Below are 15,178 nucleotides of genomic sequence, written 5' to 3'. Positions count from 1 at the left end.
AAACTGCGACAAAATATTCTGCATTACTAAATTACAACACTTTTATATTTCAAGATCAGCCATTGTTTTTGCCTGTTTCCCTCTACCAGAGTCTTGAAAGCACAACACAGTTCCAATTTCAACTGGAAACATTTGTCATTTAGCAAGCAGAGATTCTCTCAAATCCTGTTATATTATGGTTTTAAAAAATTAAACTAAATGTCTTTTCTTCCAATATTTCTAACAGGCCCCAGCAATTTAAGCCAGAAAATGGCCAAATTCTTAACATCTTTTATAATGACTTCAATACAAGTCAAAATGTTATATATATGTACATGTGTATATATGGACGTGTATATATACACATACATTTTCAGAAAAATCTGATTTATATATCTCTTTTAAAAATTTAGATTTGTCATAATAGAACAGATCAGATGTTGCCATTTGGGAAGTTTTTTTTTTTTTTTTTTGGAAAGGGATTAGGGATGGAGGTTCCATTTTTTTCCCCAAATCTTCAGGAATCTGTGCGATATATATTTTAACTGGATTATTAGAAAATATTAAAGTATATAAAAGGTAAAAATGGTAGTTCTACCACTGAAATCAACAAAACAGAAGGACTGATACAGTTGAAAAAGTTTCTTAAAAGTATGAGTGTAAAAAGTTTGGTAGGGATGACTTTCTATTGAATATTTTAAGTGTGTCAATTGGCAGTGAAAATGAAAACAATACAATGAGACTTTTTTAAAAAACAAAGTAAACAGTTGAGAATAAACACTTTCAAAACATTTTTAAAAAGTTAATTTAAATTTCTTACTGGCTTCATGAGATCGGTACTGTACAAAAGTAGAGAATTTATAATGTCTTATCGTAGGCACTAAGTTAAAAATGGTCACCTAAGGCATTTCTACAAATAGACAGTAATAAGCCAGCTTTGTACATCCTATTGGAAAGCTTGATGAAATCGTGGTAGGGTGGTGGTTGTGCTTAGACTGCTTGTGAATGCTGCTGACAATGAGTGCAGAGACCCAAGACCTATACTATTGCTAGGATCTTGTGGATCCTGTGTTTGTGGTGGAAGTTGAGTCATAGAAGAATGTGCCTCCTCTTGCGTATAACTCATTCCAAGGTTTCCCACTGAAACGGAAGGATTATAGGGAGGGCCATTTACAGGTATGAAGTTGAACAGCTGAGAAAAGTCCAATGATGGGGTGTTTAGAGGTTCGCTAATAGAAACGGAGCTCTTGGAAAGGGAAACCTCCCCAGACCCATCATCTAGCGGCCCTACTTGTGGATCCAGCCCTAGTTTTGATGAAGATGCTTGAGAATCCTGGGATGAAGAAGGCATACCACTTTGCAACTCCATTAAGTAACTTTCAATTTCCCCTTTTAATGGCTGTTCTTTTTCAGGCATAGAAATTGCGTATGAGGTAGAACTGAGCGGATATTTCAAAGATAGCTGGTGAGAAGGGTGGACAGATTCCATATCTATTGGACAAGGCATTCCCAATGGTAATGATGTGGCAACCATTTGGTGTGCAGATGCAGAACTCTGCATGGACTGAATCTGAGTGTTGTAGAGATTTAATTGCAAAGTGTTTGTAAATGGCTTTGATGTCAGTTCACTGGAAGGTAAAGACATCACTGGAAGCAGCTCATCCTTAATAGGCACAGAAACATTGCAGGTAAAGGGATCTAGAAGGTCCATTGGCTCTGTTTTGACCTTTAAAAGTTCTTGGTTGTGACTTTTCTTCATGTGGCGTGTTAGGTGATCCTTCCGCCCAAATCTCTGTGCACAATATTGACAGAGGAAGTCCTTTCTTCCAGTGTGCACTACCATGTGTCTACGGACATCCTTTCGGGTGTAGAACCGACGATCACAGTGTTCACACTGGTGTTTTTTCTCCTTCACTCCACCCGATGACTTGCCTGCATGAGTTTTTAGGTGCTCCAGCAGCACTCCTGTGCTTTCAAAAGTCTGCAAACATACCTTACAGGTGAGGTCACCGCTTGTTGCAGCATGCAAAGCCAGGTGACGTTTGAACCCAAGCTTGGTATTGTAGTTCTTTCCACATTCTTCACACTTAAAGGCCTCTTTGTTGGGATTGTGTGTATGTAGGTGATTCTTTAGGTGATCTTTTCGGTGAAACATTTTCTCACAATAATTACACTTGTGGGTTTTCTCAGGAGAATGAGTAGCCATATGCCTTTAAACACAGATATATTCTGTAAGTAATTATTTTGATCAAAAAGACACATGTGTTCATCTTTTAATGGCAGCTAAATACTACACTAAGGTTGCTTTGCAACAGAACCTTTTAACTGAAAGCATGACACTACAAAGACAGTTTGACAAATTAAAATATAGCAAAACATGAGCCATTTCTCTTAAATTGACACTTTAGTTTTTGGTGGTTTTTAGCTACTGTAACAGGGGTATACGGGCAAGTATGACAGTACTTGTGTAAAAGTCCATAGCCAAAAATTTTTCAGTCCATACTCTTTTCTCGTGACAATTCCTTATACAAACGAAAATTCTATTCTCATTAAAAAACAAACAAACAGAAAACAAAAACAGAAAACAAATTAAGAAACAAAATCAAAGACATTAGCTTGTAAACTTATGTACTGCAATTTAGAATTCTAGAAACAATCCCATGTCTACTTTAATTAACATATCCTCTCTGCAATCAGCTGAAGGCGTACACAAATATATACTTTTACAAGGCTTAACACAGCCAACATAAAATAGATAATATAATCTGAAAGATAAATAGAGTTTAATACCTTAGTAATTTGTACTTAGAAACAAAGGCCTTGGTGCAGTCTTGTTGTGTGCACTTGTAGGGCCTCTCTCCTGTGTGAGAGTATGAGTGAACCTTTAATTTCTCAACACTGTTAAAGGCCTTGTCACACAGTTGGCAAGGAAAGTTTTTTCTTGGTTTGGTTTCACCACGCTTACGTTTCCCTGAAGGGACTTTCTGGGTATCTCTTACTTCTGACAAATCACCAGGAATGACAGTGGCCATCGCAGCCTAAACCAGGCCTTCTTGTTGGACACTTGGGAATTGCCCAACTCCACTAAATGATTTAGCTTTAGATGGCTTCTCAAGTTTCATGTGGTCGTAAAAGAAAGCAAAAGGGGACTGGAAAAAAAAAATAAGAAACAACTAGTTTGTAACTAAACTTAGATTTTGAAGTTTACTTGCTATGTGATGCTTCTGAATAAAACTTAAAAATAAAATTAGGTTCAGCTGGTCTAATGTAATACCTGTAGGTTTCTTTACACTATTTGCTGCAACTTTTAAAACGCATTGCTCAGGATGAACAGATCCACATATGCCCTGAAATCACACCTCACATCTTTCCCCTCAGGCATTGATGGAGAACAGCAAAGTTTCTGCCAGATTACAGGAGGCATCAAACAAAGAACTTACTGCAGAACGTATGAAGATGGCTTTTGGCAGCTTCTGATTTCAAAGGAATTAAAGCTGTGCCTGTGGTGTTTGTACATACACACACACATGCACAAACACATGCACATACACAGTTATCAAAATGAAAAATTTTAAGTCCTGAAATATGACTGTAGGCTTGAAAATCTACATGAAAAGCAGCAGTTACACATTTTGTCTGTCTGAGGGGTGCACAGCTCATATTCTCTGGTATACCAGCTCATTTTGATTACTGTATATACATGTATGTATGTATTCTAACAAAATGTACACATTTCCAATAATTTTTAATGACAGGTTAAATTCTCCTCTAAACTTATCCTCGGCTAATGAATACTTGTCACAGCAGTAACAGAAATCTCACAGTTTTTAGGTTCTCAGCGCAACCCTGGCAGCACCCGTGCTCCTCACACTACACTGCAAGATGCGAGTGTTGCGCGTGGGGAGGGTTAGCTCAGCTCGGGAGGGAGGCTCTCAGCCCCGCGCGGGGCGTGACGAACCGCGCGCCAAACTCCCAGCTAAAGGAGGTGTCCGACGATCGTGTACGATCCGTTGGCAAGAACCAGGCCGGGCGGCTGCGCGGGGCTGTGGCCCCCGTGCCGGCCCGGCTGCCCCCGCGCAGCGCCGGGGAAGCCGGCAGCTGTCGGGACAGGTGGAGCGGGGCCGGCCGGAGCCGGGCGAGGAGCACCAGGCCACAGCTGCTTCAGCCTCACGCCACTGCCCCGAAAAACAAAACAAATCCTTCCCCGCTGGCAGCCAGGGGAGGCTGGACGGCTTCGTGGCCCTTTGCTGCAGCTGCCCGCTCTGCCCCGCGGAGCCCGTGCTCCGCGTGGCGCATACGCGGGGAGCAAACCGCTGGGGAAAAGGAGCCGAGGAGGGCACCGCGCGGGTGCAAGCGGTGCGAAAATCAATAATCGCTGCGATAGCCCCAGCCCGGCAGGGGCTGCGAGGAAGGCAAGGCCGCGTGCTTCCCGGTGTGCGGGAGGCGAGGAGGGCTGGGGCAGGGAGGGCGAGGGGGGAAGGGGAGGTGCCTCTTTAATATCTGCCTGTGCATTTTATGAATGCTTCGGATTGAGATTTCCATTTGAAACGCATATACAGAGTATGTCTTTGTCTGTGCCTCTTCCTCCCGCCTCCCCATAACTTTTCCCTTGTCTTAATAAGAGGAAAGAAATACTGGCAGATCAAGATGGAAATCTGCTACTTTTCAAACCCTATAATCTTTGAATAGCAGATTACACTACATTCTTAAATCACAAACATTTCGTAAGACCCCCTTCTCCCCCTCCCCCCAAATTTTGTATGAAACCACTAATCTTTTTAAAGATATCCAGACACAGAAAAGGTGTTTCTTTAAGGACCCTTATTATTTTAGTCTTGTTTCTGACTTGTTCCAACTCATGGGACGAAGCTCGAGGACAACCACCCCATGAGTGGGAACATGCACAAGCCTTCAAAGAATCAGCTTAATTTTAGTTCCTCTCTTTCAAGGAACTTTCTAGTTCGTGAGTGAAGAAATGAAACAGTTATTTGGAAACTTGAGACCAAAATGTGTTTCTGCAACAAAAATAGGTGTAGTCAAAAGGAGGATATGATCCATGTAAAAGTTTGACAAATTTACAGATTGAAAGATTTTTCAATGTACACTTTAACCAGAATCTGGTAATAGAAATTAATAGTACTTTCCTGCAAATTAACACTCTGGTCTTCTACACATATTGGCCTGAATATAGAATGAACAGGTCTTAGCCTGTCCTCTCCTGACAAATAAACCCTGGCGAGGGGAAACCCAGCTCACTTGATGCTTGCACGTGGCGTAGCTGTACCGCACAGGAGACCGGCCGCAGGGAGCGGACCTCCCTGCGCAGCCAGGGCAGCAGCTCCGGCAGTCAGCCAAGCAGAAACCACCTACCGCGTCAACAGGCGAAGGCAGGGCCAGGATCCCCCTCTAGCCTCCCTGCCAAATGCACGCCCAGCCTGAGAAGGGGCAGCAGGAGGAGCAGCAAAAGCCCGCGGTTTGCTTTGGGCTAGCGGGATTAACGTGACGGCGCCGGGTCCGGTGTTCAGCAGCAAGCGATCGCTGTGCTAAGGAGATGGCAGGGGCAGGAGGCACGGCGGAGGGCTGAGCTGCCACATGGACGGGGCGCAGCAACGCAGGCAACGAGGATGCAGCTGTGGGGCCAAAGAGGTGCGGGAGCACTGCACAGGGGCTGGGAACATGCAAGGACGGGAGGACGGGGTAAGCTGTAGGACCTTGTAGTAGGGCAGCCGGGAACTGAGCATGCATCGAGCTGGGCAGACGCAGGATATTAGGCCATGCAGAAGGGCGATGGGCAGGGTCTGATGCGAGGCCAGAGGCAGTGTTTGCTGTGGAACAGCGTAGAAGGTTTAATTGTCAAAGTTTGGACAACTTTTTGTGTCTGTTCTAAATATGAGGATCACACCTCAGTTTTGAGGCCATCATATATTCAGGCCAATATAATGTTATTTTCACCTGCTACAAAACTTCAAGTAACCTAGTTGCTGTATCAGATGCAAGTCAGAACATTCATGAGGATAAGGAATTCAAGTTTGTTTTTCTGTGATCAAAATTAATTAAGCTGACTTTGAATTGCATTTAAGTGTCCTTAAAAATGCATTATTACAACAAATATAATGTAGATTCAATCTTTGACAACGATAGTGTTTTATTAAAAACATGTATGCACTATTATCTCAGTATCACTTCTCTACAGATGAGGTAATTAAGAACTTCATTATTGATCTCTGAATAGCAAGTAACCACTCTTTTTTTTTTCTTGTGGATGTATAGACTGAGCAATGGAGATAAAACTTAAAAAAACACTGATCCTCAAATATTACACTTTCCAAAGACCAGCTGAAAGAATTTTATGAATAATATTGCCTGTTTGTGTCTCAACATATTATCACTTACAATCCTCAATCTTATTGGTGCTTTCAAAACTGCAGGATGAATGACTATATGCAGTATCAAATATAGCAAGCACATTACACAAAAGCTCATATATAACACCATTTTAAAGAAGCATATACTTAAAGCACGATTAAAGCAGCTTCTGTTTAATGCACACCTGATGTTTGCCCACTAAAGTCCTCAGATTTTGGTCTTAACCAGTTCCGCTGACTCTTCTTGGAGGAAACCAGAATCCAGTACTTCCCATTTTTACTGGTCTGAAAAACAAAAGGAAGAATGGACTAGGCTCTAGTGAAACCAGCATGTTCAGAAAGCCTGGGATGCGGCAAGACCAGGGGTCAGAAAGAATCAGCAAGGAAAAGTTAAAAGGGATAGATCCAACCCATGCACAAAACATTATATACTGTTAATTATAAACAGTATGAATCAATTGTTCTTGCATTATCAGTAGCAATTATGCACTTTAGGTATACTTACATCATTTCAACTAATGCTATGCTGGATAGTAACACATAAACAGATAAAATTAGACAAATGCAAAGGAGTTTTCAATAAAGTTAAAAACAAACCAAGAAATTCACAGATCACAAATAATCTAGAAATAATAAGAAACACACATAAAATGCTAGGCCCAGACTTGAGTTTCTTACTCAGAAAAGACTGAATAAGAGAAGATTTCTGGATTAGGCCCAACTTTACTAGAACCTAATGCCTTCATTCTGCTTAATTATACAGGAAATAGCAGCTTAAAAGGTGACCTGCAAAGGAAAATAAAATTAATTAAAAAAAAAAAAAAGCCACTTAACGATGTATGTGCTACAGGTAAATTTCAACACAGGGCAAGTCTAGGTGTGCCTGAGCAAATCCAGAGGGCCTTGCTGGAATTTCCATAATTTCTCCCATTTCCCTTCTCCTATTCTTTTGTAAATATGCAATATGTCTTCCTTTTCTTGCTAGAAGGCCTTCTGGATAACACAGGTATATACTGAAAACATGTTCAGTGCCTCATTGTAGGGGAGAGCTTTATCTCCTTCAACTCTTCCAGGTACCTAAGGACAAAACCCCAAGGAAAGCGCATCTCCTAGGCTCATGATATGTGGCAGAAGCCTTGAAATAATGGAGCATTTCCTCATCCCCAACACTTTCTTATTTCCCATTCACTCCAGTAAAGTATTCTTTATTTTGGTATTGAGTTCAATTTTGCACAGCCCCAATCTCCTCTGCTGGTAAGCATGTATGTGAGTGAACCGGCATGCTTGAACACATATCAAAGGCAGAAGTGCCTCACAGAAACTGGGGGAAGCTTACTGACGGCTAAGAACAGTTATTTGGGGCTTTTTATATACAGGTAAGTAGTACAAACAGCTCCAGCAGCCAAAGAAACCTGAAACCTTTGTTCTCGACGAACATACGAGACGGGACACAACACTCACCTACTCTTCTGAAGGTCCCAAATTCACTTTATTTTGGAGAAAAATGATGATGACTCCTCAGTCCCTCTCCCAGCAAAACCTTTATAAATCAGTTACCCTACGATGCCTATCTCAACATCTCCCATTATCACAACAAAAAGGAAAAACTTAATTATCCAGATGTTTCTACTCAAGTAGTCCACAATAAATAGCCAATATTTTAAAATGCCACATAAATTTAATGAACTAAGTTCTCATAGATTTAGTCCCTCCACTACTGGTATTGAGAGTACTTCCTGAAAAATAAATAAATAAATAAATAAATAAATAAATTCTATTTAAGATGCTATAATCAACCCTGTTGAACATTTTCTCTTAAATGCTTATGATGTTAAATTCTCACCACATATCTAAGGTATCTTGAGCAAAAAAACAGATGGACTCAGAGATGAGCCATCAGAGGTATGGAAAGACTATCATACCAGGAGAAACTGTAACAATTCCAATCAGTAAATAAGTAAGGTAAAGGCCAGATGTATTTAAAGCATTGAATGGAATGAAGGAGGAAGGTCAGATGCTCATATTTACCACCTTAGAAATACAGCAACATTGCAATGCAGTGGATCCAGATAAGAGGAATGATATACCCACAATTAGCCCAGGATCTGGGCCCAGCTTCTTCAGGACCATTATTAAATCAAAGAGCTTAATAAGATACACATAGAGGAGGAGAAGATTATATGAGTAATGAAAACATCTGCTACTTTTGGTGGGATAAAACAAAAACAGAAGACAAAAAAAATCTTATGCTTTGCAGCAGTAAACCAACTACTGGTTAAAAGACTGTCTCTTTTGGGCAGAATACCAAAGTTGTCTATTACAATTACATTTTTTAGACCACCCTTCTCAGAAGCTTTTGATGCGAAAAATCTCTGAGGCAGAATGCTGGACAAAGATGTACCATTCTTATAACTGCTTATAGCTACAGTATTACTAAGTTTTCTTCTCAGCCAGATGAGTTAGGAACAAGTTTTAATGACATCCAAAGTTTGGATTATTCTCCACATGAAGTAGAGCAGGATCACACTGCAAAATGCATTGTCACAGGTACATGCCTAAAACCTACATGGAAACTAATAACAAAAGAGACTTCTTCTACTCTTCTGTTTTATAATTTATGAGATTGTAATTTGCCAGTTTTTCTATTATCTATGAGGCAATAGTTTCATTAACTCTCCAACTAATTTTAGGTTAGTCAGTACCTGATTTTCTACATCTAAAGAATCAAAGGAAAAAAAATCCTTAAAGTCCTAAGCAAAATCAATTATTCCTACTTTTTATATTATAAGGAGGAATATTCCCTTTCCAAAATTTGCAAGTAATTTTTAAGAATCTGAAACAACAGCTGCACTTGAAAATGATTTAAAACATGATTTGATACATAAAGTAAAATGATAATAAGACATCAAATGAATAGAACCAACAATCCTCCTCTTAGCTTGCATTTCATATCCTCTTTAGAGTATCCAATCACAATAGAGGAAAACATTAGTTTCATAGTTATGTTCTTTCAAAGACAGCTGTAATGGGTATATAGGGTCTGCCAGTTAGTATCATTGAATCTTCTATACAGAAGAGCAAATCTAGTTTCAACTACTGAAATTAATCAGTTTGTAAACCAGAGTAATGGTCCTAGAAACATCAGTCATAATAATGATAGAATTAAAGATATCAATGGCATTACAGAGTCATTCTTGGTTTTAAATGTTTCTTTAAGGAAACAAAATGAAAAGCGATTACTTACCCTATGGTAACTGTGATTCTTTAAGAAGTGCTGTCCACACAGATCCCCGGTGAGCATGTACTCACATGAACAAGATCAAGTTCTTTGAAGACAATAATGTCCATCCAGGCCGTGACTGTGAACCCTCATGATTATTACAATCAACGGCAGAAGACCAAAGGATGTGCAGCTCCCAGACTGCGCTACACACATCTAATGCACCCGGCACCAAATGTCTGGGCACCTAATGTGGTGTGCAACAGCAGCAGCTCCAAACTCCGTGTTTTTTTTTTTTTTTTTTTTTTTTGATTGTTGTTGTTTTTTTTTTAACCTTTGTGCAGGTAAGAGCCATTATATGTGATTATATGTGCGACTACCATCAACCTGTTGCTTTGAAAAGTGGCAGCTTCCAGCTTCAGTGCCTGCTCCCACATGGAAACAGTGTCTGCTGTAATCCTGGCAGTCCTGAACCTGTGCTCCTGTCTCAGGATTTTGGATGTTGGATGAGAGGGACCAGGCAAGTTCGCTGTGCCTCTTGTAAGGGACTAGGTCCTACTTTGGCACAAAGAGGGAAATAAATGGGCAGGGATTGATGTCCTACCTGCAAGTTGGCTGTGAAGATAGGAAAGTGGAAACACAGACTGACCTCTTGGTTTGGGAAGACAGGAGATGAACATGTGCAACCAGAAAGCCAGGAGCTGCAGCTGCTATAGTGATAATGGAGCAAACTAAGTTTGGGCAGCTCCAAACTAATCTGTCTAAAATTTGCCACTAGTAAAGTATCCTTCAGAATAAGGGACAAAAGATCACTTGTGGAACCTCTATGGAGAATACATCTGGAAGAACCACAACTACTATAGCATAAATAACCATTTTTCTTCTTTTCTGTATCAGGTGACTAATAAGCCATACACTGTTAGGATGGGAGAGCAGCAAGAATACTGACTGAGAAAATCTGCTCTGTGATATAACGAACAGCCAGGGTGACAGCAGTGGTGAGAGACAGCAGGGGCAGCTAAACTGGAGGAAGAGAGAAGCCATATTGGAGAAGGAAAAAGTGAAGAAAGAAACTGTTAATTAATGTGACTGTTTACTTTGGAACAGAAAAGCCAAAAGGGCAGTTAGACAGTTTCCTCATTAGAAAGCAGCAGAAGTGAACAAAAAAACGCCTCACTTGCTTTGTGTGTCTCAACCAGGGCTATCAAAAATTGTGCAAATGTCATCAGAATTACTGAAGATCAAGGAAGCTACTCACAAGTTAAGGCAACCAAAAAAAGATCACCACTCAGTCTCCTCAATGGCAGGACTTGCTGCTTTCCATGCCTCCCATTAGGCAGTTTCGTTTATGGAAGGTGAAGATTTGACTCCGATCCTCTTGGACACCTCTGTTGGGCCAACTGTTGGAAAGGGCTGAAGGCACAAATGGCAAGCTACACGTCTCTACAGAACAGCATGCTAGGACATACTGCCCTGAAAGGCTCAAAGATTGCTCCTAGATCAAGGACCATTGTGCCTACTGCACATTTGCACTGAGCCAGATGTTACCTTGAAGCAGTAGGTCTTAGTTCCTCTGACCTCGTGGAAAAATACTGGACTTCCATAGCAAAAGGCTCATCTCAAAGTAGCTATGGGTAGCACAAGTTCTAGCTGCCAAGTCTGGGACTTTCAGAAATGCCTTTTAGCTGAGAGCTAACTTTCAGTAAGGGAGGAACTCTACTGGAAAAATTGATCCCACTAACAGAAACAGTCAAGCAGATGAGAAAAATCCATGCTTGACTAGCAAAGATGTTGAAGTATTGATGACATTAGGAGTTCATTTCTCAGTCTTGATGACCCCTTCTGATGCAGGGGTCTATGTCACTATTTGTTCTCAACTGGCTACCTGATATTTGAACAGCATGCCATTTTTTAATAGAAACAGTCAGTGAACCCTGTTCATCTTTGATGCCTAGGTTAGGTGGATGATCCAGTCTTTGGTAGGAAGATGTTGTACTCTTTGCAATTTGTTGCTCACTGGAGTGAGGCAGTGGGAGGGAGAGTAATAGGAGGATCTGCGTCCTGCTACATACAGAAACCCAAGCTGAGACTTTGATCCTGGAGGACTGAAGGAGGAAGAAAGGACATTGTTGGAGTGAGACTGTTAGCAAGAAGGTGGCCTTACCTAGGCCAGAAGAGGCTTGCACTTACAGTTTCACAAAGTAGTACTTTACTTAATTTTCTCCCTGCTTTATTGTGTAATTTGAAAGAAATATGAACAGTAAGCAACATGTACACACATGTTTCTCCCCTAAGCAAAGAAGACACCTGGCACGACTATCTATAAATGAGTCACTGCCAAATGGCAGAAGGGACAGATTTCAAATCTTGGAGCCCAGCATTTGGCCATCTTGGACTTTTGTATGGGAGGTAAAGAGAAGAAGGAAGCTAACATATATATTACCTTCTACTAGCAAAGAATCAGTTGGAGCTTTCTTACCTGCTGTTCCCTCACAAGTTTACAAAGAGATGTGAAAAAACCCAAGGATCTACACTGGGGTCATGGAGGTAGTGAGACAGAACTGAGAGATGAGTGAAGTCACTTGGTCTTTTGGATTTTTGGACAACATTTATTGTAAAAGGTTCAAAGATGCAGGTGCTGGCCCTACTGTAGAGCAGTGTTGTGTTTCATTTAAAGTGGGCACATTCACATATGCAAATTAATCAGAAAAAGAAAGTTTTTTTGTTTGTTTTTTTTACAAGGCTGTATATATTTTATCTTGAACTTCAGTATTTCTCCTTAGAGTATAGGAAGATGGGTTCAGAAGAATCCTTTTCCATGGATTCAAATTCTAGTCTACAATATACATAAGTAGCTGAGTGAGTGTGAATGGATGGCAATGAGGGCACATACAGACTGCAGGAAAATAAAATATAAAAAAAATCAAGAACATAGCAGGAGAATTGCCTAAGAAAACTAACGTAAAAAAATGGAATGATACAGGCAAAACAATGAAAATATCTACCCAGTGATCTTAGGTATAAACATAAGAATGACTTACAGATAATAACACATCAGACTTAGCCCCCAGGTAGACTGCCTAACAGCTAAAACACAATGAATTAGCATAACCACTGAAACTAGAAGCATGCAATCATTCTAGTCTTCTATTAGTGGCACAGTACAAATCTCTTTCGTGTGCAGAACAGTGATTATGCTGTAAAGAGTACTATGTATGAAGTAGAAAAATGCAAGAATTAAGATATTTACCAAAATTTTACCAAAGACTTTGTTGCTTAGCAAAACAGATAAACTTTCTGGAATTGCATAAAATCAAGGGGGGGGGGGGACTCTGATCCATCTCTTTCAAAATAGCGTCAAACAGGGGTACCAAGGGAAATGAATGGACTAAAATGGCCCATACCATTTTTTACCTGGGCAGTAAGTATACAGGTTCCACTGCTAAACTTTTTAAAAAATATACATACCTCTTACTATTTAAGAAGACGAGCATCTGGAGGGAAAAAAAAAAAAAACTAAGCTGCTATGGGACAGCCATTCTATGAAAATACATATAGGTTTTCCTCCAAAACAACATTTCTTTTTCATGATCATAAGACTATTCGCAATTTTTAAAGCTGTACTAAGGTCACAAAATTTTGGATTACTAGTATGTGAATATTAGAAAATAACTTATTTTTATAAAATGCTACAGTACAAGGAATATTACATAACCTTTTCAGAATATTAAAAAAATACTCTACCATGTCTGCTTTTTTTCTTCTTCTTAATTTTTGGAAATGCAGAACAGGAATTTATGAAAGTTTATTTTATCATGACCTAATACTCTGTAATTAGAAAAAAAAAATCACAATACTATCCAGCATCTTTTTGTAGGCTTTCCATGTTTCAAATTACTTAGGTCCACTTTAAAGCTTGAGAGCTCAGTTTTGGTTAATAAATGTTCCAAAGGATTCCCGATTATATACTAAATTAAAGGAAACAAGAGCTCCCTAGAATTAACCCATCTGATGTTTGCGGTTTTATGGGCTTTTTAAGAATCTCTATGGCACTGCATAGATGTGTTTCCTAAAAATACTGGAGAGGCTGTGATACAAATAACGTCAGTGGTGTAATTACTGTTAGAATGCTTAAAATCTGCAAAAGGGCTTTTATATACTTTTGAATCAAAAAAAAAAAAAAAAAAAAAAAAACCCTTAGAATAACCTGCCAAAATCTATTTTTAAACTGATGATGCTTCTGTGAGAGCAAACTTTTGGTTACTATATAATTTGCATCTAGAAACATGTCATTTTTATTATAAACCCTAACCAAAAGCAAATTCTGTACATGGATATGTAAACATAACAAACCTCCAAAAGGTACCTATCAGACTATATACCACTATCATGAAGATGAATTCATTGATATAAGTGAGAAGTATTATTTTCCATTTTCCCAGAAGTAAAGCAAGGCGCTCCTAGGATCTTGTAAGGACGCAGGAATAGGCGTATGGGCCAGATTAAAGGTTCATCTAGCCCAATATTCTGTCTTCTATCTTCTGTAGATACATAGGGAAGAGTTAGAAAAAGGTCATGAGTATCTAATATTTCTCTCTAATACCCTTCTTCAACTATTCTGACATCAGGGACTTCCAGAACCAGGTGTGGTTTCTATTAGTTCAGCAACTCCCAGCAAATCACCATTTCAAGCAATAGTTCAGGCTCCCCTTGGAAGTCGCATCAATTTCTAACACCTACAGCACTCTCCAGAAAGGAGCCTCACAGGTCACCCTGCACACTACCACTTCCTTTTGTAGGCTCTGAAGCTAACTTTAAGTAACTACACGATCTTGCTTTGAAAGGCAGTGGTCAGACTATCCTCTCCCTTCCTCTGCAGGTCTCTGGTCAAACACCAGATCTCTATGTCATCGTCTTCAGGTCATCTCCTCTCCAGACAGAAGTCCCAGTTCACATAAGTGTTCCCCACAAGGAAGCCAAACCATTTAGCTCATCAGTCTTGCTGACCTAACCCTTCTCTGAGCCTCTTCCATCTCTAACATACTCATTTGGAGATGAGGGCACCAAAATGGCACACAGTATTCGATGCATGTGAACCACAGATTTATACACTGTCATAATGACATTCTCCATTTTGTTCTCTATTTCTTTCCTAAATCTTCCGAACATTTAGGCTGTGTTTTGGTGACCAGTGTGCTGATTACCCCACAGAATCATCATCCACAATCCCAAAATCTTACTCCTGAGTGGTAATTTCCAGCTCGAATTCATCATTTCATATGAGAAATCTGGACTGTTCTGACCAGTTCTTCCTCACTTATCTGACCTGAATTTCATCTCTGACTTTGTTGCTCAGTCCCTTAGCACTGTCCTTCTACAGCTCTTCATAGCTGGCTTTCTTCCTCATAGCAAACTTACTTACACAATTGTTCATCCCCTTATCCACATTATTTATGAATGGGATGAACTACCACAGACTTCTGTGGAACAAAGTTGGGACACTCCCTTAATTGAGAACTGACTTTTTATTTATACCTTTTGATCCTATCTTTTAATGTCACTCATCCATGCAAGTACCTTCCCACTTGCATTATGGCTGCTTAGTTTCCTTAAA

At 39.9% G+C, this 15,178-nt stretch overlaps 1 protein-coding gene across 2 annotated transcripts in view; it reads right to left on the bottom strand.

The window, feature by feature from the left end:
- Positions 1-807: 807 nt before the first annotated feature.
- Positions 808-15,178, bottom strand: part of PLAG1 (PLAG1 zinc finger) — a 46,949-nt gene continuing 32,578 nt past the window's right edge. The window contains exons 2-4 of one of the 2 annotated variants that reach the window (XM_062568215.1): positions 6,530-6,629; positions 2,770-3,128; positions 808-2,189 (exon numbers count right to left, since the gene is read on the bottom strand). In XM_062568215.1, the coding sequence (XP_062424199.1) occupies positions 926-2,189; positions 2,770-3,011 (1,506 nt within the window). In that variant the 5' untranslated portion in view covers positions 3,012-3,128; positions 6,530-6,629 and the 3' untranslated portion in view covers positions 808-925. The remainder of the gene's footprint in view (positions 2,190-2,769; positions 3,129-6,529; positions 6,630-15,178) is intronic. The other variant, XM_062568216.1, reaches the window with a different exon arrangement.

Source organism: Rhea pennata, chromosome 2 (genome assembly GCF_028389875.1).
Source record: "Rhea pennata isolate bPtePen1 chromosome 2, bPtePen1.pri, whole genome shotgun sequence".
Classification (NCBI taxonomy): Eukaryota; Metazoa; Chordata; class Aves; order Rheiformes; family Rheidae; genus Rhea; species Rhea pennata.
The sequence above is the reverse complement of the archived record's forward strand: the minus strand, read 5'-3'. Positions and strand labels throughout refer to the sequence as shown.